We start from the raw sequence: 26,556 nt of genomic DNA on the forward strand, positions 1-26,556 counted from the left end.
TATAAAAAACCAACTCTTCTTCATCTTCTTCCCTTGGCTGCTTGATATGCCTGTCTTGTTGCTCAAGAGCACAAATGTAGGAGGTTGATACTGGAAGGGTGGGCCTGTCATCCAAGATAAATAGCTTCAGCCCAATTTGTTTGTATTCAGGAAGTCAGGTTGCAACTCAAATGGCTTATTGCTGGAAAAAGTCAAGGGGATTGCTACAGAAAGCGAGCGAAGGACTGCAGTTCTACCCACCTCTTTTATTTCCACTTCTTCTTAATCTCCACTTTCCAGCTGCCTAATCTCTTTTATCTCTCCACTATTATAAAAGACCATGCGTTCCCCCACATTGACCTTGTCTGGCTGGGCCAACACTCCCATACAGGTAGGCTCGACAGCTACCAAGAGCAGAACAATTCAGAGAGCATAAGAGATGCTGGAAAGAAGAAGAGGAAGAAGAGAAAGAAGAAGAAGAGTTGGTTTTTATATGCCAACTTTCTCTGCCACTTAAGGAAGAATCAAACCGGCTTACAATCACCTTCCCTTCCCCTCCCCACAACAGACACCCTGTGAGGTAGGTGGGGCTGAAAGAGTGTGACTTGCCCAAGGTCACCCAGCTGGCTTCATGTGGAGGAATGGGGAATCAAACCCGGTCCTCCAAATCAGAGTCCAGCACTCCAAACCACCGCTCTTAAATACTATACCACGCTGCCTCTCTAAAGGTAGTCCCTTGTGCAAGTACCGGGTCATTCCTGACCCATGGGGGCGACGTCACATCCACACCCATGGGGGCGACGTTTACTATGCAGACTTGTGTTTACAGGGTGGCTTGCCAGTGCCTTCCCCAGTCATCTATACTTTACCCCAAGCAAGCTGGGTACTTATTTTACCGACCTTGGAAGGATGGAAGGAAGGCTGAGTCAGCCTTGAGCCAGCTTCCTGAAACTGATTTTCATCGGGATCGAACTCAGGTCGTGAGCAGAACTTTCGACTGCAGTACTGCAGCTTACTGCTCTGCGCCACGGGGCTCCTCCCTGTAAATGAACTGTTGGAACAGCAGAACAGGCTTCCTCGGGAGATGGTAAACTCTCCTTTTAAGTAGAGGCTAGATGGCCATCTGTCAGCAGTGCTGATTCTATGACCTTAGGCAGATCGTGAGAGGGAGGGCATTTTGGCCATCTTCTGGGGTCCCGGGGTGGGGGGTGGGGGGGAGGTAGTTGTGAATTTCCTGCATTGTGCAGGGGGTTGGACTAGATGACCCTGGTGGTCCCTTCCAACTCTATGATTCTATGACCTGAAGCCAAACTCTGAGACTGGTTTATTAAGCGCAATTCCAATATAACCCCAAGAAGGCTTTCCTGGGATTAAGCCCCATTGACTGGACTTGAGTAAGATTCTGACTAGACCTGCTTAGCATGGCACTGTACACCTAAATTATGGTTTTGTGCACTTCCTGAATGCAGACATCTAGCTTTAATCCTAATTTACTCCTAGATTACTGTTTGCCGGTGCCCTCCTGGGCTACAGGGAGACAGAAACGAAACCAACATTTGTCAAGACAAAACAGGATCTGAGTGATTCTCTGAGAGGGGAATTCTAGTTGCATAAACTAACTGCAGTTCAAACAAATCACAATTTTGTGTCATGTCTAAATGAGCCTCAGAGATACGCATTCAGCTGGCAAGTTGGCAAAACAAAAACAAAAACTAAATGCAGCCCTGTTTGATTCTCCCGTCTTTCATTCACGATTTCAATTAAAAGAATCACAGACACAGAAATGTATCCAAAGATTATCCATTCCCACTCCCAAGCCTTCAGGCAAAATAATTACCATTATAATAAACATTATTAATATTTATATAGGACATTTCAAGAAGATGCTCAGAAATCCTCAAAACAGCCCTGTGCAAATGAGAGAAGAACAGCCATGAAATGAACAGTCAGATTCGAGTCAGGCAGCACCTTAGAGACAAAACAGATTTTCAGGGTATAAGCTTTCGAAAGTCAAAATTCCCTTTGTCAGATGCGAGTTGGAAACGAAGGGAGCTTGGACTCTCGAAAGCTTACACCCTGAAAATCTGGTTGGTCTCTAAGGTGCTACTGGACTCAAATCTAACTGTTCTACTGCAGATCAGAATTGGCTACCCTCTGAAACTATCAGCCATAGGGTACATGTTCATGGAGGAGAGGGCTATTCATGGCTACTAGTCAAAATGGGTGCTAGTCATGATGCATACCTATTCTCTCCAGGATCAGAGGAGCATGACCTATTCTATTAGGTGCTGGGGAACACAGGCAGGATAATGCTGCTGCAGTCGTCTTGTTTGCGGTCTTCCTGGAGGCACCTGGTTGCCCACTGTGTGAACAGACTGCTGGACTGGATGGGCCTTGGTCTGATCCAGCAGGGCCTTTCTTATGTTCTCTGTGCAATAGCAGGATTGTTAATCAAGTGGTATTTCTTCACACAACGCATACTTAAATTGTGGAACTCCCTGCCCCAGGATGTGGTGATGGCTGCCAATTTGGAAGGCTTTAAGAGGAGAAGGGACATGTTCATGGAGGATAAGGCTATCCATGGCTACTAGTCAGAATGGATACTAGTCATGATGCATACCTATTCTCTCCAGGATCAGAGGAGCATGCCTATTATTTTGGGTGCGGTGGAGCACAGGCAGGATGGTGCTGCTGCAGTCATCTTGTTTGTGGGCTTCCTAGAGGCACCTGGTTGGCCACTGTGTGAATAGACTGCTGGACTTGATGGACCTTGGTCTGATCCAGCAGGGCCTTTCTTATGTTCTTATGCCTGCTACACACAGAGTATCTTAGCCTCCACTGCAACTAGTAGGGTGTTGGTAGTGGTGGAGATAACCTGGGTGAGGACGTTCCGATTCCCTTCATTTTTGGCCCTGCAACACCCATGATCGTCCTGAAACTGATGGCCAGTTTTCAAATGCTTTATTTTCTGACTAGTTACGCCTGCCACAGACAAAGAAACATAGCGAGTGATTAAAATGTGGAATTCGCTGCCAGAGGATTTAGTTATGGCCCGAGGCATAGACAGCTTTAAAAGGGGATTAGACAGATTCATGGAGGAGAGATCTGTCAGTGGCTACTAGCCATTGTGTCTAAAGGGAACCTCCACGTTCAAAGGCAGTATACCTCTGAATACCAGCGCCAGAAGGCAACATCAAGGGAAGGCCTCGGCCTCTGTGTCCTGTTGTTAGCTCTCCATAGTAACTGGCTGGCCAGTGTGTGAGACTGGACGCTGGACGTAGGGTTGCCAACCTCCAGGTAGTTATCTATCAAAAACATATAAGCACGTGGGCTCTTTAAATGATGCTTAAAAACCTTATAGAGCATTTTTAGAATTGTATATTTTACATGAACAGAATAAACATCCATTATTCAAATGCCTAACTATCTTACCAAACCTGTATGTACATTAGAAGTTGATACATCTCAATACACTACATCTCACCTCACCTACTACTTGATCCTTTCAACCAGGACCCTCTGCATGCAAAGCAGATGTTCTTCCACAGCTCCAACCACTGATCGTACCTCTATGGGCCATAAGAACAGCCTTTGGATTACTTTGGAGCGGTGGAGTCTGATCTGGAGAACCGGGTTTGATTCCCCACTCCTCCACATGAGCGGCGGAGGTTAACCTGGTGAACTGGATTTGTTTCCCCACTCCTCCACATGAAGCCAGCTGGGTGACCTCGGGCAAGTCACAGCTCTCTTAGAGCTCTCTCAGCCCCACCCACCTCACAAGGCATCTGTTGTGGGGAGGGGAAGGGAAGGTGATTGCAAGCCGGTTTGAGTCTCCCTTAAGTGGTAGAGAAAGTCGGCATATAAAAACCAACTCCTCTTCTACCCATGGTAAGTAGCATAGCTGCATCCCCAATGACTGCTATATCATGTTGATTTGGGGGGGGGGGGGAGAGACAACACCTTTCCATTGCTTTAGCCATCTGACCTTAGCATAGGACTCCCCACTTTTTTGAGCCTGCAGGCACATTTGGAAAATGGCCGCCGCAGGAGGCGGAGCCAGCCACAAAAGGATCGCCACAGCTTAACTTCAGTAGCCCAGTGCAGATCCTTGTGCTGTGGTAGCAGCAGCTGCCAGAGCAACTTTTTTAAAAAGCTGCACAGCCAATCAAATCTCCAATAGTCAATCAGAAGCCTTGAGTCCAATCAGAAGCCTTGCTACCAGGCCCCACCCACTTCCTAAAAATATTTGGTGGGTGCCAGAAAAGGTGTCGGCAGGCACCGTGGTACCTGCGGCCACCATGCTGGGGACCTCTGTTTTAGCAACTCGTTTCCCACACCAATGCATAGTGGCATTTAGTATTTAGCATGTAAACTCCTATTAAACTGTAAGATCTCCTGCTTCGATCTTTCCCCCCACCCTGCAGCACCCAAAAAGCAAAGCAAGCCTTCTATTGGTCAAGTTTTTTTTAACAAAGCAAGCCTTCTATTGGCCAAAGCAAGCCTTCTACTGGTCAAGTTTTTTTTAACAAAGCAAGCCTTCTATTGGTCAAAGCAAGCCTTCTATTGGTCAAGTTTTTTTAACAAAGCAAGCCTTCTATTGGTCAAAGCAAGCCTTCTATTGGTCAAGTTTTTTTAACAAAGCAAGCCTTCTATTGGCCAAAGCAAGCCTTCTACTGGTCAAGTTTTTTTAACAAAGCAAGCCTTCTATTGGTCAAAGCAAGCCTTCTATTGGTCAAGGTTTTTTTAACAAAGCAAGCCTTCTATTGGTCAAATTTTTTTAACATGACTTCCTCGCCACGTCACATCTCGTTAAACCATATCGCAGGATGACGCGGTCTGAAATCTTATAAATGAAAGCCTTCCCCCTGGACCACAGCCCAATCTTCCATTAACGACTGATGCGGATTGCTTTGGGGAAGACTGGGGGGAAATAACAGCTGTCAAACATTGACATTGTAGGTCTTCTCGATACAAGAATTTTAAAAAAATACAAATTCATAACTTGTAGAAGGACACGGCCCGAACTCAAAAAATATGTCAGTTGAAATCTTCAGTTTTGTAACACATAATAAAGTCTTGTCCCTTTTTGAGTCAAATGCATAAGGCTGACAGAGAAACAGAGAGAAACCAGATATTGCAGCAAACATCTTCGGATTTGCTTTTAAGTCTCCAGCTAAGAGAGCCAGCGTGGTGTAGTGGTTAAGAGCCGTGGTTCGGAGTGGTGGACTCTTGATCTGGAGAACCAGGTTTGATTCCCCACTCCTCCACAGGAGCAGCGGAGGCTCATCTGGGGAACTGGATTTGTTTCCCTGCTCCTACGCATGAAGCCAGCTAGGTGAGCTTGGGCTACTCGCAGCTCTCTTAGAGTTCTCTCAGCCCCACCTACCTCACAAGGTTTGGGGATGGGAAGGGAAGGTGAATGTAAACCGGTTTGATTCTCCCTGAAGTGGTAGAGAAAGTCGGCATATAAAAACCAACCCTTCTTCTTTTTCTAACTGGACAGTTTCTAGGGTTGCCAGGTCCCTCCTAGTCACCAGTGGGAGATGAGGGGGTAGAGTTGCCAGATCCAGGGTGAGAAACTCCTGGATATTTGAGGATGGAGACGGGGAGGACAGGGACCTCTGTTGGGTACAATGCCATAGAGTCCACCCTCCAAAACATCCGTTTTTCCAGGGGTGGGGGGTTGATCTCTGTGGTCTGGAAATGAGCTGTAATTCCAGGGGATAATCAGATCCCACCTGGAGGCTGGCTAACAGTTTCAGATGGAGTTCCCAACCTCCAGTTGGGGCCTGAAGATCTACTGGAATTACAACTGATCTCCAGACGACAGAGATCTGTTCCCTCAGAAAAATGGCTGCTTTGTTACCCTGGGAAGGCAGTCTCCACTTCAATTGGGGGGAATGAGCTGGAGACAAAGCGGGGGGGGGGGAGGTAACTAGGATCGATAACCTATGCCTACCAGGATTATCCCAGGTGAGAACTCTTAAATGAGCAGGCCGTTGTTATAATAGAAACAGGTTTTATTAGAGAAGAACAAGAAATATATTTCAAACAATGAAATGCTGGGGGGGGGCGACCTTGGGCCAGTCACAGCTATCTCAGAACTCTCTCAACCCTCGCAGAGGCAGGCAATGGCAAACCACCTCTGAACGTCTCTTGCCTTGAAAACCCTACGGGGTCGTCATAAGAACATAAGAAAGGCCATGCTGGATCAGACCAAGGTCCAGCAAGTCCAGCAGTCTGCTTGCACCACAAACAAGACAACTGCAGCAGCGTTATCCTGCCTGTGTTCCACAGCACCTAATATAATAAAATAAGAGTTTGTTTTTATATGCAGACTTCCTCTACCACTTAAAGAGGAATCAAACTGGCTTACAATCACCTTCCCTTCCCCTCTCCACAGCAGATTCCCAGTGAGGTTGGTGAGGCTGAGAGACTGTGACTAGCCCAAGGTCACCCAAGCTGGCTTCATGTGTAATAGGCTTGTTCCTCTGATCCTGGAGAGAATAGGTATACATCATGACTAGTTTCCATTTTTACTAGTAGCCATGGATAGCCCTCTCCTCCATGAAAATGTCCACTCCCCTCTTAAAGCCTTCCACGTTGGCAGCCATCACCACATCCACAATTTAACTATGCGTTGTGTGAAGAAATACTTCCTTTTATCTGTTTTGAACCTCTCACCCTCCAGCTTCAGCAGTGACTTGACAGCAGAATCATGCACACCTAAAGCCTCCTATTCACAGAAGCTTTTGTGCATTAGAAATTTAACTTCCAGTTTGCTTAAAGAGAAGGCTTGGTATGTTCATGGTTTCTATTCTGATTTTAATTTGGGGTTTTAAAAACCCCTTGAAACATCAGAAAGGCAGGGCGGAAAAAATGGTTTAATATCGATAAATATGTTTTAGCCTTTTATCTCCTTGCTGTTCTTCTCTTTATAAATTTTTCTCCCCTTCCCTGGCAGAGATTTGCCTTTTCCAGTCCCTGCAGAGGTTGTAAAAACCCAGAACAGCCTCTCTAATGCAGCAGGGAAGTCCGTGATGAGGAGTTTACAGGATTGCTTTTGAGGAGTCATGCTACATTAGGCAGCTAATCTAAAGTCTGGGAAACTTCAATTAGTTTACTTTTATGAGTAAGTGGCGAACCCCTGCACAGTTTTTGGCTTACATCTGGGCAGAAATCTTTCACACAGCTGCCCATATTAGCAGGGATGCATTAATTTGAATGGCACGCTTGGATATCAGGAAGAACTAAATCCTTTTAGGTCGTAACAATCGGGCAAGCAGGAAGCCTACCACCTATGTGTGGGTTCTCTAGATGCCAGCGCTCACCATGCTGTGTGAACATAGGTAACATGAGTATTTACTCTTTGCATACAACTTCAGTCCTAACCTGGATGGCCCAGGTTAGCCTGATCTCAGAAGCTAAGCAGCGTTGATCCTGGTCAGTACTTGGATGGGAGACCACCAAGGAAGTCCAGGGTTGCTATGCAGAGGCAGGCAATGGCAAACCACCTCTGTTCATCTGCCCTGCCCTGGATGGCCCAGGCTAGCCTGATCTCATCAGATCTCAGGAGCTAAGCAGCATTGGTCCTGGTCAGTACTTGGATGGGAGACCACCAAGGAAATCCAGGGTTGCTATGCAGAGGCAGGCAATGGCAAACCAGATTAGCCTCCGCCGCTCATGTATTTATGTATTTTATACTTTTATATTTGGAATTTCTGGTTTTAATATCGGTGGGATTTTAGTCAACTGTTGACAATTCTTTTCTTCTGTATATGACTGGCTGTGTGCCGAATTGATAAATGACTGCGTCCACTGCTCCAAACCACAGCTCTTAACCACTACACCATGCTGGCTCTCCTATACACTGCCCCAGGCTCCACCCCTATATCACCAGGAATCTCCCAACCCAGAGTTGGCTACCCTAGATTTTCCATCCAGATACAATTTCCACTCATGTGAAAGGTTCTGTTGCACCTGACTAGAATCTATACCTGTATGGAAAATCCAGGTTGCTCAATTCGCACAAGACAATGACACATTTGCCCCCAATTTGCACATCTGGCTAGCTTCTGGTTTGGTGAATGGAACTGGCAAGACAGTCTGCAGAGGGCTGCATATACACATGCATTTCTAAGGGAATTTGCAGGCCAGGAATATACCAAAAGGCAAGGTTAAAAAAAAAAATTACATAAAATAAAAAATAGTGTCAAGATGCATGTTTTCCTCCCCATCTTTCTTCTTTGAAGATGAGGAAATAGCCAGGACCAAACTTGAAATGGGGAAAGAAATGAGGAAGAAAGGCGTGACATGGCTTTTCAAAGAGCTGTCCTAATTGCCTATCTGTCTTTCATCCACACTATACCCAGTGAAGCAAATTACGCACACTGAAAAATTACTGGGCAGACAGAAGACACAAACGTATCACCCACCTAGGGAGACTGATAACATTATATCTGATTGTAAACGGCATAGTCCCTCTGAGGATAGTACAAGCTACACAATTGGGCTGCTCACACATAGGGGTCACCAACAACCTGGAGAGAAAACAGCCCTACCCCTTTATTGAAGGCTTAATGGGATGTCATTCACCAGGAGATGTTGTTGACCTCCATTCCCTCCCCCCAATGAGCACTCAGTGCTCAAACATTCTCCATTTTACCCCCAATGAGGACCCAAAGTGGTTTACGACATTCTCCCCTTCTCCATTTTATCCTCACAACAACGCTGTGAGGTAGGTTAAGCTGGAAGTCTTTGACTGGCCCAAGGTCACCCAGGGAGCTTCCAGGGCAGAGTGTACATTCGAACCTGGGTCTTCCAGATACTAGTCCGACACTCTACCCACTCCACTATGCTAGCTCTCATGGGGAGGGTGAGGTAAAATTTCTAAGTTGCCCCGATTGCTTTCTACTCCCGGACCCTGTCTCCGGCCGAGCAGAACTACGCCCAGATTGACAAGGAGGCCTTGGCTGTCGTCGCGGGGGTGAAGAAATTCCGCGACTACGTCTACGGCCAGCCCTTCACCATCGTGACCAACCACAAGCCCTGCTGGGCCTGTTTGTGCCAGATCGCCAGACACCCCAGATAATGTGCCCCCGCATGCTCAGGTGGTCCATTTTCATGAATGCTTATGCCTTCGAGCTCATCCACCGGCCAGGTCGCGGCATTGGGCATGCTGACGCCCTCAGCCGCCTCCCTCTTCCTGTCTGGGTCCCCGACCCCAAACTCGCCCACGGCATCTTACTTATCGAGTCCCTCCCGGAGCCACCGCTGCATGCGTCCGACATCGCTTCCCACTCGGCCCGGGACGGGGTCATCGGCCGTGTTCTCAACTGGGCAGGGAGGGGGTGGCGCTGTTAAATTAATAGTTCTGGCGAAGGATTCGAAGCCAGGAACAAAAGCCAAAAGAGGACAACATCGGGGTTCCAACTTTAAATATGTGCAGTTGGCTGGAAAAGTGGAAAAGGAATATGATGCTCTCCTGGCTTTTATACTAGGATATTTATCACTTTCTCCCACCTCATTTTTTCCTTTAATATCAAGTACAAGATTTATTTGCTGAAATGTTCTTTTTGTATGTCCAGATCTGCCATTTTTATTTTAAGACATGGAATTTTTCTGCCCAGAAACAGGAGGAGGAGAATAAGGAGAAGGAGGAGGAGGAGGAGAAGAAGAGTTGGTTTTGATATGCTAACTTTTTCTACCACTTAAGGAAGAATCAAACCAGCTTACAAACACCTCCACCTTGCCTGAAAGACTGGTTGGACATCTGTGACACAACTTGTGTCACACATAATGTGTTTTTTGGCCCTTATCTCTTGAATTCAGAAGAAGAAGAGTTGATTTTTATATGCCGACTGTCTCTACCACTTAAGGAAGAATCAAACCGGCTTACAGTTCACCTTCCTTTCTTCTCCCCACAACAGACACCCTGTGGGGCTGAGAGAGCTCGAAGAGCTGTGACTAGCCCAAGGTCACCCAGCTGGCTTTATGTGGGGGAGTGTGGAAACCAACCCAGTTCATCAGATAAGAGGCCGCCGCTCATGTGGAGGAGTGGGGAAACAAACCCGGTTCTCCAGATCAGAGTCCGCTGCTCTTAACCACTACACCACGCTGGCTCTCAGAGCCACAACGAAAGAGGCCCGGGTTCCAACTGATGCCAAATATGCCATTTGATAGTCTGTCCACAGTGTTGTGGTTAAGATTTATGAGTATTGTTTTGCAGCATATTACACCTTGATTTCATACTCTTGAATCAGCTTATTGGTTTGAATAGATTCTTGGTTTTTTCTTATACTGCTTTTGTACTACTGTAACTGGTACAGAGGTGTGATTTTGTATATATAACCTCCAGGTACTAGCTGGAGATCTCCTGCTATTACAACTGATCTCCAGTCAACAGAGTTCAGTTCACCTGGAGAAAATGGCCGCTTTGGACTGTATGGCATTGAAGTCCCTCCCCAAACCCCACCTTCCTCAGGCTCCCAAAAACCTCCCGGCAGTGGTGAATAGGGACCTGTCAACCCTATGGGGTCCCCTGTCCTAAAAAAACTAAACATCTGGATCAGACATTGACAATTAAAGGCCCAGTTCTGGCCCTGTGTGAAAAGCCAGATCTCCTGCTGTCCCATATAAAGTTGTTTCAAAACCAGCAGACTACTGGCAGGAGGAAATGCCTGCGACATCGCAAAGGAATCGCCGTCATCTCACAGACCAAAATAAAAGAGGCAGATGGTGAACGGCCTGGAGCCCATAAATGAAGGCGTCTCAATTTTCAGGTAAAACCGCAGAAGCATAAAAGCACAGCACCCAGAAAGAGCGTTAAAATTGATATCGCCTCTAAAAATGAAGCATAGAAAGCTCTGTTAACATTGACTTAACAGAGGAAACAAGACCTAGAAGCATGACTCTAACGGTGCACGCAGAGATCGCGCATAACCCACAAAGTGCATTCTTCACCACCCAGACTGCTCATGGAATTTATGAGGAGTTTGAAATAGAAAAGGGGGAAAGACTCCTCCGTCGTCTGCTGGCTGCTATTTAGCCCTATTTGTTTTATTTTATGGTGTGCGCCTATCCCCCCAAAGAAAATAAAGGCAACCCCTGGAGACAACGTGTGGAGCGACCCAAGCAAATCCACTGATTTATGTGCCACTTCAGGTAAAAGAGAGACCGATTCTCTGAAAGAATGGCCTTCACTGGCAGCAGTAAAACAAAATGGAACATATATATTTCGGAAGACTTCAGTCACAGGTTTTGTGCTACAACAAGCTATGTAAAAAATGTTTCTCTTGCAACACAAGCGCTTGGAAAAATTCACCGTTTAGACCTCCTGGGTGGGATCTGAACATCTGCTGATGTTCTCCAGTGGGGGTTAAGCATGGGAGTTTTATCTGGGATTTGATGCTTGCTCAACCCGCACTTTTCTGTTGCAAATCCAACAAATTGCTATGCACCAAGCTCAAATCCGGAAGCGTCTGAGTCCCTGCCCTTTGAAAATGCTACTTTGTAATTGGCTGTAGTGTCTGCTGTGAGAAAAACGCCCAGTTTCCCTCTCCCTCTGGTGGAAACCCAAGTGCCCTGTTAAAAACCACAAATAAAAGGAACGGACTGAGGAGAGGGGGAGAAACCCAAGTGTTGTTTTAAAACCGAGTACTAAGGCAAATGTCTGCTTAGAAAGAACTCTGGGTGGGAGAACAAAGCAGGAAACATTTGAGCCCCACCCCTTGAAACACTGTTTTGTAATTTGCTGTGGTGCTTCATTGTGAAAAAAATGTAACACCCCACCCCAGCTTCCCTGTCTCGCGCTTTGGCTTATGCATAGATATTTCACCCGGACTGATCTCAGGGAAGATCAAAGAATTGGGTTAAAAAAGGAACAAGAAGTCCCGAGATTAGCAAGGGCTGGCCGCGAGGTCATCTCTGATGAATGGAAAACTCATTCAGAATTCCAAGGACAACCGAGGCAGTCCGGAGGCGAACTGTGGCCTTATAGCCTGCTGAGGCCCCTCCCCACACAACATCTTACAACAAAGACTGTTATCACACATGGAACAAGGATCAGTGGGTTTTAGATGAAATCAAGCCTGAACTGTCCCTAGAAGCTAAAATGGCTAAACTCGAGTTATCGCACTCTGGTCACATTATGAGAAGACGTCACTGGAAATACAATAATGCTAGGAAAAGTTGAAGGCAGCAGGAAAAGATTCTACAAAGGAAGCCGGGGCCTTCGGTTTGCAAGACCTGAGCAAGGCTGTAAACGAAAGGACGTTTTGGAGGACACCGATTCATAGGGTCGCCTTGAGTCGGAACAACTTGATGGCACTTAACACACATAAGACACATTACCTGCTTGCTGCATGTATTCCCCTATTGCTGCATTGTTTTCGACTAATGTAATACAATTTTTTCTGCATTGTATCTGCACTCTGTCTCATGTCTAATACAGTATGCTTATTCAGATTTCTGTGGTCCAGGTCCTAGTACATTGCTTATTAGCTGTCAGACCATACTGATGGTTTCAGTTTACACAATATCATTAGTCTCAGTGAGAAAGGGGGACCCTAAATATAGTAAATAAATAAATATATTTATTTTTTATTTCATTCATTTATAACCCCACTTTTCTCCCCAATGGGAACCCAAAGGGGCCTCCACCATTCTCCTCTCCTTCATCTTATCCTCACAATAACCCTGTGAGGTAGGTTAGGCTGAAACAGTGTGACTGGCCCAAGGTCAGTGAGCTTCCTCGCACAAGTGAGTTTCCATGGCACAAGTGGGGATTCGAACCTGGGTGTTCCAGATACTAGCCCCACACTCTTAACTACTCTTAACCCCTACACCACACTGGCTCTCATTTTAAAAAAAATAGGGCATATGAAAACCCTGCCCTCAAACTGACTTGGCTTTGCAACATTATCATGTAACATTATGGTGAACCGAACAGGCTTCCTGATGGCCAAAGCAAGGGCAATGCTTCCTGCCCTCATAAGGCGTCATGAAATCATCACATTGCCTATGTGCTTCCTGATCGTTTGGGACAATCCAATTCCTGATTGTTTGGGACAAGAAGTTTGATTTTTCTTTTTATAAAGCAAAAGGAAGCAATTTTAAATAGGGAGTGAACAAGGTAAACTGGGGGGGGTCATGAAAGTTCCCCCCTCTGAAACCTTTCCCACTTTTGCTCGCCACCCCCCAACTCAAAATTGGCACAGCTCTACTGTTCCCAAGACGTAGGATTCATGTTTATGGCAGCTGCACAGCTTGTGTCTACTTGAAGTCTCGATACATTCTGCACCTACAATTAAACAACATGTTCATTTTGTTCTGCGGTCCCTTGAAGGTTTTTCTTTTCTTTTTTGCAGTCTGTAAAAGTGAAATCGTTCCAAAGCTCTTCAAGGGGCTGCTGTTTCATTCGATTGTTAAATCGCTGTAACTTACTAAACTATGGAGCCGTACGCCAAGAAATTTAAACATGCAAGCTTGCAATTCAGCCTCACATCGAGGCTGTGTTGTTAAAGCTCTCCAACAGAACATGGCATGCAGAAACCGCATGGGTGTCCATAATACATAGGGGCCATTGTGCAGGTATTATTCAAGGGCTTGATCATGCATCCCTTGCTTTTTTCGTTCCCAATGTGAGTGGGGGGGGGGGAGGAACGTTCTTTGCGTCCTTGACTTTTCTGCATAACTTCAAGCCGCTGCAGTGGATGTCCATAAGCAACTCCTAAGGTCTTCTTTGAATTGAATTTCTGGCAATCAAAATGCAGCAAGCTGCCCATTCCTGCTTTCTGACTTGAAATGACTGGGACTCCAAAGGGATTATTTTAGGTAAGCTTGGCAATGCCCAGTGAGGTTTTAATATGGGTTTTAATATAGGGTTGCCAGGTCCCTCTTCGCAACTAGGGGGAGATTTTGGGGGCAGAGCCTGAAGAGGGCGGGGTTTGGAGCGGGGAGGGACTTCAATGCCATAGAGTTCAATTGCCAAAGCGGCCATTTTTCTCCTGGTGATCTGATCTCTATCGGCTGGAGATCAGTTGAATTAGCAGGAGATCTCCTGCTACTACCTGGCAGTTGGCAACCCTATTTTAATATAAAGGGGGTTGTTTGTTTGATAAGCATGCCCCAAGCTGTATCATAATAGTTCCCCAGTTTCAAGGTCCCGGTCACCCACCGAGCCAGCGTGGTGTAGTGGTTAAGAGCGGGGGTTTGGAGCGGCGGACTCTGATCTGGAGAACCGGGTTTGATCCCCCACTTCTCCACATGAACGGAGGACGCTAATCTGGTGAACTGGATCTGTTTCCCCACTCCTCCACATGAAGCCAGCTGGGTGACCTCGGGCTAGTCACAGCTCTCTCAGCCCCACCTTCCTCACAGGGTGTCTGTTGTGGGGAGGCGAAGGGAAGGTAATTGTGAACCGGTTCGATTCTGCCTTAAGCGGTAGAGAAAGTCGGCATATAAAAACCAACTCTTCTTCTTCAGGCAAGTTGGGTCACCAGTGCGAGTCATCCACAACTGTGCAACAGTCTCTGAAAAATAGAGTTCCCCATTTGCCCACTTACAGCATGAGATGTCCAGGCAATGGCAGCAATTACCTGCCGATGCTCGGCTAATCGACAGGTAGAAGCTGGGCCAAAGGGGGGAGGTCATCCTGGGGAGATAAAGAAAAAAAAGGGGGGAAAGCCTCATCTGCTTACAGGACATTCTGACCATAGAGTTCCTGGCAATTCCTAGAGCTGCCCAGAAGTGAAAAGGATAGCTCTATCAATTGCCAGAAACGCTATCGTAAGTTTACCATAGAGCGTCTGGCAATTGCTAGAGCTACCTTTATCACTTCTGGGTAGCTCTAGGAATTGCCAGGAACTCTATGGCCAGAACATCTGGAAAGTATCCAAGGCCTGGTTTTTCTTTTTTCTCCTGGGACTCTGCCCCCCATAACCGTCCCACAGCAACCCTACTGAAAAGGTCTATGCCTGGAAACAACCTATTACACCTCCCTGTCTTGTTTCTGTGTTAGTATTAAGCTGGCGGTGAATCCACGCTCAATTATTAGGCTAAGGGAGTGGGGAATGTTTACTCTGGAGAAGAGGAGGTTGAGGGGGGACAGGATGGCTCTCTTTAAGTATCTGAAGGGCTGTCACTTCGAGGAGGGCAGGGAGATGTTCCTGTTGGCAGCAGAGGATAGGACCCACAATAATGGGTTTAAATTGCAGGCGGAAAGGTACTGGCTGGATATTAGGGCGGAAACTGTTTACAGTAAGAGTTGTTCAACTGTGGAATCGGCTCAGGACAGAACGTGAATGGACAACCGAAGCTTCCTTAAACTGAGCCATGTCCCCATGTGATCCAAGTAGCTCAGTCTTCTCCAGTCTGACCGGCAGTGGTGCTCCATGAACTCAAGCAGAGAAAAAATCTTTCCATACATCCACTATCAGTGATCCATTCACTGGTCTTGCCAGGAACAGTTTGCATGGGAACCATGTGCCCTCTCACTGAGCCGCTCACGTCACAATCCTCCTGGCGATAGGACTCGCGATAATGGCTTCAAATAGTGGGTGAAAAGGTACTGGGCTGGCTGGATAGTAGGGGGGGGAATTTACAGTAAAAGTTGTTTGACAGTGGAATCAGCTACCTAGGGAGGTGGTGAGCTCCCTCCTCCCTGGCAGTCTTTAAGCAGAGGCTGGACAAGCACTTGTCAGGGATGCTCTAGGCTGATCCTGCATTGAGCAGGGGGATGGACTAGATGGCCTGTATGGCCCCTTCCAACTCGATGATTCTATGACTTCAGAGCTGGACAAAATGCAAGAGTAGACCCATACAGGTAACTGATGTTAACATGAGGTTTCAGTTTCACCCCCTATGAGTCTGAAGCTGCTGTGGTCTCCCACCTCAACCAAGATCTTTAAGGTCCTAGAAAAGGTAGTGTTTATCCCATCTCTCTTATGTTTGTAAAGATCCTCCTCTCTGGCAGTCTTCAAGCAGCGGCTGGACAAACACTTGTCAGGGATGCTCTAGGCTGATCCTGCGTTGAGCAGGGGGTTGGACTCGATGGCCTGGATGGCCCCTTCCAACTCCATGATTCTATGATTTTCACCCAGAGAATCAAGCTCTGGCGTCACTAGTCCTTTGTATTTCTGGCAGCTCCGTGGAAAGCATATTGGCTGTCCCTTGAGCCAATTATGAAACACCGCTCTCCCCTTGCCCGAAATTTTTCCCCCCAGGTTTTTTAAAAAAACAGATTTTATTTTGTTTCAGTGCAAAAGTAAATGTTTGACTCCGTTAACACGCCAGGCACCTGCTTCTTTAAAAAGAAAAAAAAAAAGCCAATGGCTTACAGACAAATCAGTGGAGGATTTAGAGCAGGGTATTTCAGCAGGGTGTTTCTGTTGCTGGAGACATGAAGGGAGGTGGGAGTGGACAGAGGTCACCCTCCGGCAGAAAAAAAAATGCCCCCGTTTCCGCAGAGCATCTGTACACCCTCTCAGATCCATTGCCATTCTTATGGGGCCCCGCGCCTCCTGTTCTCTTACGGACAAGACGTTACACAGGAATTAATCCCAGTGACTGCATAACGGAACGTACCTGGGATGTTAAGTCCAAGGCGTCAAGGTTAGCCCATCCCCTGCGTTAGCGTTTGATCGTCAAACGCCACCGAAGCCTCTGGCAGGGAAGAGGAGTCCGCAGACGCAGCTCCTTCCTTCGGCAATTAATTTAAGATTTCCAAACGAGTTGAAATGAGGACAGGGCAAAGGGAGCCCATCCTGCCGAGGCACTGGCCCGTAGATGGGGCGCAGCCACGCGGCATCAAAGGCCTCTGTGGAAGATCCAAACCCGGAGGGGGGGGGAATGGGATATGAAATAATAACGCACAAAGGAGGCTGATACTTATTTAATAGACACAAAGCAGATCAGCTAGCAGAGCAAAAAGGGAGGATGTTTTGGGGGGGGGAACCCAAAAGCAACCAACATTGAGATTACGTCACTGAATGAAAACGATGAGAAAATGTTTACCCTCCCATTCCTTTCATCTGGCATTGCTTTATTTTTTTTAATCCCCTCTTCCAAAGCTGCCTTCAGCCAGCACCCAGCAGGGTGCCGCAGCAAGAGGGACTGGCAGATTGACTTGGATAATGTCACTATTAATGATAAGAAAGGCCTGTATTTGTCTTCCCCATTTCTTCCTTACTAACCCGGACAGCAGAGCCCTGCAGCTAGGCTTGCCAGGCCCCATAGCTCCACCGGCAGGAGCTTTCTGGGGCTGGGGCTGTAGAGCGCTGTGCGTGCGCGCGCCTGCACAACGCACCCACGTCACTTCCGGGTTTACCCGGAAGCAACGTGGGCACTCTAGCCATCTTGGGTAAAACTCAATCTAGGACTCATATGTCGAAAGTACGGCAAAGACAATCAAGTTGGCCACTGCTGAGTAAAACTCTTTCAGGCTATGATTACAGCTAGGAGAACATGGTGTATGGGGAAAGGGTGTATGGGTGTATGGGGAGAACATGGTGTATGGGGAAAGGGTGGGAGTGTACAGTGTTGGAAGTGAAGGACTTTGCACTGTCTCTTAACCTCAGGAAGTGAAGAACTTTGCGCTGTCTCTAAACCTCAGACTACAGAGGGGGACTTGACTAGAGAGTCCGAGAGATAGAAGGGTCAAGGCATCAGGCATCCTTTCTCTACTGCTCTGACACTATTCTTTGATGTGTAGATTGCTACTCTCAGGTAAACACTTCCTTCCTTCCTTCCTTCCTTCCTTCCTTCCTTCCTTCCTTCCTTCCTTCCTTCCTTCCTTCCTTTTAGCACCTTCACTCTCATGCACATTTTCTTCTCCACCTTGCCACCATCTCTCTCCATCCTAGTCAGTTAGACTAGATTAGGAAACGATATTGACTCCAACCTATCCAGATATGGAGTTCCTATAATAAATCAAGCTTATTAGTTTGAATAGATACAAAGGCTCCAAGTAATTTTATGCCTGGACCACATAGAAACTAGATGGGCTTTGCTGCACACAATAGCCTTTGAGCACTCTGCTAAATTACCAGACTTTGATATGAACAAAATCTAACATACAGTAAGGAAGGGAGTTTATGGTCTCTAAGTCCTGGTCTTGTCATCTTTCTATTCCGTTACAAACAAAAAGATGATCCTATTAAAGACGGGTTGCAGTACAAGCTTTTGAAGTTTAGAACCCACTTCATAACCCATGGAACATACAGCCTCAATAAAGGTATGTATTAGGGGGACTTGATGACATCTTTTTCAGAGGGCAGCCCTCTGTGTTGAGATTTCCTCCAACTGGAGCAATTTTTTCTCCAACAGAAGAGCCAGTCAGGATGCTTAGGTCAGAGGAAGGCATCAAACTTTGCCGAGTGTAGTGGTCGGATGTATGTCAATTATAACAATATGCTTGAGTGATGCATTTAAAAAATAATAATCAAATCAACACAATTACTAGCACTACATTGGCACAAGGAAAGGTTCGCCTGTGTGACATAAACCTCCTGTTGAAGTATAACAGAGACAAAGCCCTGTTTCATGTTCCCCACTCTTGGAACATTCATGTGCATTGTACATCAGTATTGTCATAAGTTACCTCTGGGATCCTCACAAGCCAAAAGATAAAGGAATGTGTTTTATCCAAGAGTGCAGATGTTGGAAATAACCAAGCAACCACCATGAACCACAGAAAAATGTCACTGTCAAACCATTTCTCAAATAGCACGGTCCTATACCCTTTTGTGGGGCTGCTTACGACATCCAAGAATATTATATCAGACACCTGGAATGCTTTTTCGGCAACTTTCACATACCTTCTGCCTTGTCTAATTTGGCCCCAAGCTACTAATGTTCACCATGAGATAAAACAGAGATGACTCGCACACCTTAGCATTCAGCTTCTGAATAAATACCTCGATCATGGAAACAAATCAACGGAGAGAACGGAAAGGAGCAGAAACAAAACTGTACTTTAAAGAATTCTATTGGAGGGGTTTCCCCCCATCAGATATCTACGCTTCAGAATTGAAATTTTGCAACAGAGAACTTTAGAGGCAAAACTCAAAGGTCCATTTTCCTTCCCACATTTCTAGTTCAGCCAGTGCGATATAAATATTACGGCATTAAGGCTTTTTTAGAAAGTTCAGAATGAAACTCAGTGATTTCAGATCTGGGATATGTCTCTAATTTCAGCGAGTATCTGAAAGGAGAGCCGTGGTGGCCTAACACAGTTTTCCCTTAGCTTACTGGTCACCAGCAATGCATCTACCAAATAATATCTGAGACAGTTTCCGGTCCCTCTCTATGTCACATGAGCATCCCACACACCAAAAGGTTCTGGAGGCCAGACAACAACTGAAGAATGATACAGAACCACGGCTGTGGCAAAACTGGAAAAGCAAAGCTTCAAAGGGAATTCAAAGAGACCACACAGCCCTTTCCCTTGGTCTTACTGTCTGATTTTTATCAAAACATTCTGGTTGGCACGCTGCAGGCTACCTGTAGCACACAGACTTCTTCATTCTCTCAAATCTCTGCAATGGGAATAAAAATAAAGAAAAGGCTCGGACTTACGGTAGAGTGTTGAATGGGCATCCACCCCGGCGATTCGACAGAACATTTGTGGGCAGGGCATCTGCTGTGGCTCTGCTGTAAACAAAAAAATGGGGGGGTGCGTTAGATACATGGGGAAGAAGACGAGGAAGAGGGGGGAAAGGAAGAGGAAGAATCAAACCAGTTTACAACCAGCTTCTCTTCCTCTCCCCACAACAGACACCTTGTGAGGCAGGTGGGGCTGAGAGAGTTTGGAGAGAAATGTGACTGGCCCAAGGTGAAGCTACCCTGAAAATTTGGGACCTTTACCTGAAAAAAATGCCCCCAAGGAGCTTTGCAAACAAAAAAACCCCCATAAAAACCCATAGTGCAAATAGGTGGGAAAATTCCAATCACCTCTGACCTAGTTCCCAGAGGTGCAAGAGGAAATTAGCTCTGATTGCAATTCTCCCACCTATTCGCACTATGGGGTTTTTTGTTTGCGAAGCTCCTGGGGGGGCATTTTTGCAGGTAGAGGTCTGACGTTTTCAGGGTAGCTTGAAGGGACTCTCCTTGCAAGAACCCCCAGGTTTGGTGAAGATTGGGTCAGGGGGTCGGATTTTATGGGGTCTGGAAGAGGTCACCCCCCCTTCCTCCAGAGAGAACCAATGCAAAGTGAGGCTTTCCATTGCTTTTGTATGGAGGAGGGGGTGACCTCTTCCAGACCCCATAAAATCCAAACCCCCTAACCCAATCTTCACCTAACTTGGGGGTTCTTGCAAGAAGAGTCCCTTCAAGCTATCCTGAAAATTTTGGACCTCTACCTGCAAAAATGCCCCCCCCCAGCAGCCGCAAAAAGCCACAAAAAATCCCCATAGGCTTTAATGGCTGGATTTTTTTCGGGAAACCCGAAAATAACCCAAACCACCATATTTACTAGTATGGGAATTCGTCTTTTTTGGGGTTTCCTGAAAAAAAAATGGGACCAATAAACCCGAATCCGAATTTTACAGATTTTTTGTTTTGCACAGCCCTATTTACACAATCCCAAACCCTTTCTAATGTGGAACCATGACTTGACTAGGTTGGTAAGGCCCGTGCTTTCCTTGGAGGTGAGCAACGTTCAGTTCTCAGCATCTCCTGTTCTGAATCTCAGGTAGCAGAGCGGAGAAAACTTCTGGTTTGCTACCAATCAGTGTTGAAATGAATAGGGTAACCGCATTAGTGGACTTACCCAGTGTATGCAATTCCTTAGACACAGGTATAAATCATTTTATTGCCCATCACAGAAACTACATTTTTTTAGCGAGTCTATCGGTGCCATTTTTCCAACAGCATGTGCTCACTTCGTGTCTCTGTGTCACATTTTGGTAATTCTCGCAATATTTCAAACTTTTTCATTATCACAGAACTTGTTTTTAGACATAATGCTATTGCACTACAGTAATACGACTACAGTAGAGTGTAAACGTAACTTTTATATGCACTGGGAAACAAAAAAATCATGTGACCCACTTTATTGCGATATCCGCTTTAGTATGGTGATCTAAAACCAAACCCGCAATATCTTCAAGGTAAGCTTGTATGTGTATACTCAGCTTTATCTAATGTTCATTACCATATTTTCACCCGTTAATCAGGATTTCTTTTCATTGTAGAAGAACATTTATTCAATTCAGCATCCGGTCTAACCCTCCGGGGTATTGGGCTTACAATTAAAATGCAGCCTGACAAAACGAGATTAAAAGAAAATATGTGCCCAAATCCCTTAACCCCAGCCAACAAAACGCTGCAGATGAATCAGAACGATCAATGGAGTCTGCATGATCTTTGAACTGGACTGTAGAGATCTTTCTTTCCTCACCTGAAGTACCACAAGAAGAACAAATAAGAAATATCCCCATCTCAGAGAGATTGTGCCAGTGTGGTGTAGGGGACGTAGAAACCATGGAGCATATTCTCACCAGCTGCCCTTACTATGAAGAGATTCGTGGCAAATTTATTCGGCCTTGGACTAACAGGCTCTCAGATATTTTGGAGTCAGAGAGGGTAAGGAAGCTGCTCTCAGATGAAAATCCAAGGGTTGACACTGCTAAATTTTGTGCCGCCGCGTCGAAAATTAGGCACAAATTGTTTGGATGACTTGTCTCATTATGTATGTACATAGTAGTCTCCTCTTAGGATTTTATGTAGTCTCCAGTGTATTTTATACTTGGAATTTCGGGTTTTAACGTTGATGGGATTTTAGACAACTGCTGACTATTTTCTTTGTATATGTCTGGCCATACCAATAAATGACTGACTGAATAAATAAATGAATAATATCAACGCAACCCAAAGCCACAGCTAATGGCAATACGAGCACTTAAATTCGTTCTGGCTTTTCGCAAAGCCAACGTGTCCCTCGACCCATCAACCATTCATTGTCTTGCCTCTTGTCTGGTCAAGCAACACACAACTCGAAATCGACCCCAGGTGAGCTAGGTCACCCGGGGCCATTGGCATGAAATTTGAGAGCATGACATGAGCAGAAGCTTGGCAGATTTGAAGTACAAAGCAGGGTTATTGCTTCACCATCACCGCAGGCTCCGGATACCCCAGGTGTTACAAGGTTCCCTTTTGACCACTGACTGTTCCATTATGAAATAATCATTTTCCCCAAGCTGTAATCATCGACTACAGCTTATTCCAGGGCTTTCGCTGGAAATATCTAGCATCTACCGGCCACCTATGTTCATATCAGAAATAAAACAGCATACTCTCTCCACACAGCAAGCAGTTTAGTTTTCACATTATATGCAGCATCCTCAGCATGGGTATGTAAACCTAGCTGACCGGCATGTTAAGCAACAACTGCCGCACTCCTTTTCTTCCTGTGAAAAATAATTTCGCTGGCTGCTGAAATTTGCAAACACTATATACATTCGGTGAATGCTTTAATATTGGTGATTGCCGGTTTCCGCATTTCATATCTAACCCTCTCGAGGAGATTAAACAGAAGCCCAGGGAAAAAAAGATTGTTGCGCTATTCAACCAATGCTCTGAACATGCTGTTCCGGGGAGGAGGGGAGCCAGAGAAGTCATTCGGGGTCTTTTGTGGAGGAGTTATCAATCGCTGGAAGAGCAGGGGTGAACACAGCTAGTGCATTATACAGCTGAGCCGACGTAACAGAAATAATGTCGATTAAGAGGAAAGCATTTGTCAAATGGTTGCTAGCAGATGCGGGCATTTATCCTCAGTTCCTTACATCTTAATAATTGCATGTTTCACACCTTTCTGCAACCTAGGGCAGCTTATACTTAGCATAAATTCTTGATTCAGGTTTGCATTGCCGCGGCACAATTGAACTGCTGCCTCAGTGACAGGGCCAGTGTTTTGTATGCAGAAGGTCCGAGTTCTAATCACTGCGGTCTCCAGTAAAAGAGTCCCATGTAGGAAGTGTTGGGAAAGATCCTGCCCTACCTAGGACCTGCAGAGCCACTACCAGTCAGAGCAGGCAGTGCTTAGCGAGATGGCCCAAATCGTCTGTACCCAAACAAGTAAGGACAATTTCATGTTTATCAACCTTGCTTCTCTGACATAGAATCATAGAGCTGGAAGGGACCACCAGAGTCATCTAGTCCAACCCCCTGCGCAATGCAGGAATTTCACAACTACCTCCCTCCCCTACACCCCCTGTGACCCCTGCTCCATGCCCAGACGATGGCCAAGATGCCCTCCCTCTCATGATCTGCCTACGGTCATAGTATCAGCACTGCTGACAGATGGCCACCTAGCCTCTGCTTAAAAACCTCCAGGGAAGGAGAGCTCACCCCCTCCCGAGGAAGCCTGTTCCACTGAGGAACCACTCTAACTGTTAGAAAGTTCTTCCTAATGTTTAGACAGAAACGTTTTTGATTTAATTTCAACTCGTTGGTTCTGGTCCGACCTTCTGGGGCAACGGAAAACAACTCTGCACCATCCTCTGTATGACAGCCCTTCAAGTACTTGAAGATGGTTATCATATCACCTCTCAGTCCTTTCCTCTCCAGGCTAAACATACCCAGCTCCTTCAACCTTTCCTCATAAGACTTGGTCTCCAGACCCCTCATCATGAAAAGCCATATTTTGATTTCATATCTGAGAAGAAGATGAAGAGTTGGTTTTTGTACCCCGATTTTCTCTACCTTTAAGGAGTCTCTCAAACCAGCTTACAATCACCTTCCCTTCTTCTCCCCACAACAGACACCTTGTGAGGTTAGGTGGGGCTGAGAGAGAGCCCAAGGTCACCCAGCTGGCTTCGTGTGTAGGAGTGGGGAAACCAACCCAGTTCACCAGATTAGAGTCCGCGGCTCATGTGGAGGAGTGGGGAATCAAACCCAGTTTTCCAGACTAGGGTCCATAAATTGATACCAATGGTTGTTGTTGTTGTTTTGCACAATTGTCTTGATTATGAAAAGCATACAGTATATGGTTGCCAACTCCATGTCCTGGAGATTTGGAATTGGAGCCTGGGGGGCGGGGGTTAAGCAGCCATTTTCTCCAGGGGAACTAATTTCTGTAGCCAGGAGATCAGCTGTCATTCTGGGAGATCTCCAAGCCTCACCTGGAAGTTGGTAACCCTATACATGCACAATACAAAACTACAACACTGAAATCAAAAAGCAGACTTAGAAAAAAGCAGATAAAGTCATATAAAATATTCTTTTTAAATAACCATTTCAGTGGGCTTAGACTGGAGTGCCATAAGGTACACCTGCTGTGAGGAGATATAGCAGCACTAGGGGATCAAACAGAAAAACATCCAATGATCCGTGGCTGGTGGGTTGTTGAGAGGCCTCATATTGGGAGGGAGTTGAATCTTTACCTTGACCCATATCCTCCCAGCAGGACTCTCCTGACCTCTTCTTTAAATTCCTCTGTGGAGCAAAGGCTAAACCCAACTGTGTCCTCTATGGCTCGGGGCTGAAGCATTGCCGAGATAAGAGCCCTTTGGGGTGATTGGGAGCCGTTTGTACTATTGAAATGCTGATGAAGCCCCCTTGAGGCGAAAACATGAACAAACAATCCGGAAGGCGTTCCTATTTTCCTTTCTGGCTGTGAAAACTTCGTTGACAAGCCAAAGTCCACTTATCTTTAGCCTGCTAGGCAAGAAGAAGATACCAAGGTTGGATGCACTATCTATGAACTTTGACATAATTGCAACAATGCCATGTGCAAAAAGAATTCATTGAATGTGTCTTTATATGTTTGAATTGTCATATTTGTTGCACTTTGGTGGTGTTACTCACTAGTCACATAGTTAGCAATTTGTAAGTTGTAATATACTTATTATTACATAGATTTTGTATTTCTAATATATTGAGCTTCGTGTTGTTTTTTCTTAATAACCTCCAGGTAATAGCTGTCCTCCAGGTAATAGCTCCCGCTATTACAACTGATCTCCAGCCGGCAGAGACCAGTTCCCCTCGAGAAAATGGCCGCTTTGGCAATTGGACTCTATGCAATTGAAGTCCCTCCCCAAACCCCGCCTTCCTCAGGCTCCGCCCCAAAAACCTCCCCCCAAAACCACCCTATAACTCAGCAAACAAGACATAATAGCCACAACAGCTGCCTTCTCATTAACTGCAGGGTTAGACTCCTGGGTGTTTATACACTGCTTTCTCATTTTCAAACTTGAGAGATGCCACACTCCAATTCGAGGCAGAATTAAAGGCCTAATGGGGTCTGACCAAGCAGTTAATTGCGGATTTTCTCCCATAGTTTATGGGCGCTTTTCATTGATTTCTCCAAAACAAATCACCTTTTGTCTTTCGGTGCAAAAGCAGCCTCCCCCTAAAGACATCTCTCCAAGATCAACAAACGATAAGTTAATGGAATTTTATCGGAAATCTCATTCGTGCTAAAGAAGGTCAGTGCTTGGAAGAAACAAGATGCCACTTAGAAATAGAGATCAAAGTAATGCTATTCTTGCTGCTGCCATAGAGACCAACAGGAGGGGGGGGGGAATGAAGAGATTTAGCAAGCTTAATTCCTTCAGAAATTTAAAATTAACTGCAAAGGGGGAAAGGGGCAATTACCATATTTTTAAGGAATAAAGGAGAGAAGAAAAATGGGCTTTTGACAAGATATAATTACAAAATGTTCCACATGCGATTCATATAGGTTTGCTCTGCATATTTCCCATGAAGTTCCTTTTAAAAAAAATTCTGTGGAACAACACGTTTTTATACATTTGTGTTCATAATTGCTAAGCCCCAAACTTGAAAACTAGTAACAACTGTAACAAAACTTTACCCTAGCAAGTAAAAGTTTATTTAGTTATATAAAATAGTTATATCCCACTTTTCTCCTCATCTAGGTGACTCAAAGTAGCTAACGCCATTTCAAATTTAAAGAGTCGCTTAATTTATGTTCATTTTCACAAGCTTAAAAAATAGGGTTGCCAACTACCAGGTAATAGCTGGAGATCTCCTGCTATTACAACTGATCTCCAGCCAATAGAGATCAGTTCACCGGGAGAAAATGGCTGCTTTGGCAATTGAACTCTATGGCATTGAAGTCCCTCCCCTCCTCAAACCCCGCCCTCCTCAGGCTCTGCCCCCAAAATCTCCCACCAGTTGCGAAAAGGGACCTGGCAACCCTATTCAAAAAGCATCTTCCATTTTTTACAATTTTCAGTAGTTATTGCAAACCTAATTATACTATTATTCCTTTCGGCACCATGTTTGCTCTTCATTGCCTTCACTTGCCTTGGCCTCATTTGCCCTCACTGCCCCTTAATCCCACTGGATTAAACACATGATTTTGCCAATCAGTTCACAATGCTACGCTTGAAGCAATGGCATCCATGGACACCAATGAACAAAAGGGGAGGGGGAGGACAGATCTTATTCAGTATGTGAAGCTGAGGGCAGTGAAGGCAAAGAAGGATGAAAATGGCACTGGGAAGCAGCCGCCATGGGATCAAAAGGCCACTGAACTATCCAACAGTGACCCAACGCAAACAGCGAGGGGAGGCAAGTATTTTCTTCAGTTAGCAATTTGGCTTCATCAGATGCATT

At 45.7% G+C, this 26,556-nt stretch overlaps 1 protein-coding gene across 1 annotated transcript in view; it reads right to left on the bottom strand.

Annotated features, from left to right (window-relative positions):
• The window catches only part of DLG2 (discs large MAGUK scaffold protein 2), a 970,480-nt gene that overhangs the window by 781,683 nt on the left and 162,241 nt on the right, over nucleotides 1-26,556 (bottom strand). Inside the window, exon 5 of the mRNA XM_056858113.1 lies at nucleotides 19,555-19,629. Within this exon, the coding sequence (XP_056714091.1) occupies nucleotides 19,555-19,629 (75 nt within the window). The remainder of the gene's footprint in view (nucleotides 1-19,554; nucleotides 19,630-26,556) is intronic.

This window comes from Euleptes europaea, chromosome 12 (assembly GCF_029931775.1).
Source record: "Euleptes europaea isolate rEulEur1 chromosome 12, rEulEur1.hap1, whole genome shotgun sequence".
NCBI classification, from domain to species: Eukaryota; Metazoa; Chordata; class Lepidosauria; order Squamata; family Sphaerodactylidae; genus Euleptes; species Euleptes europaea.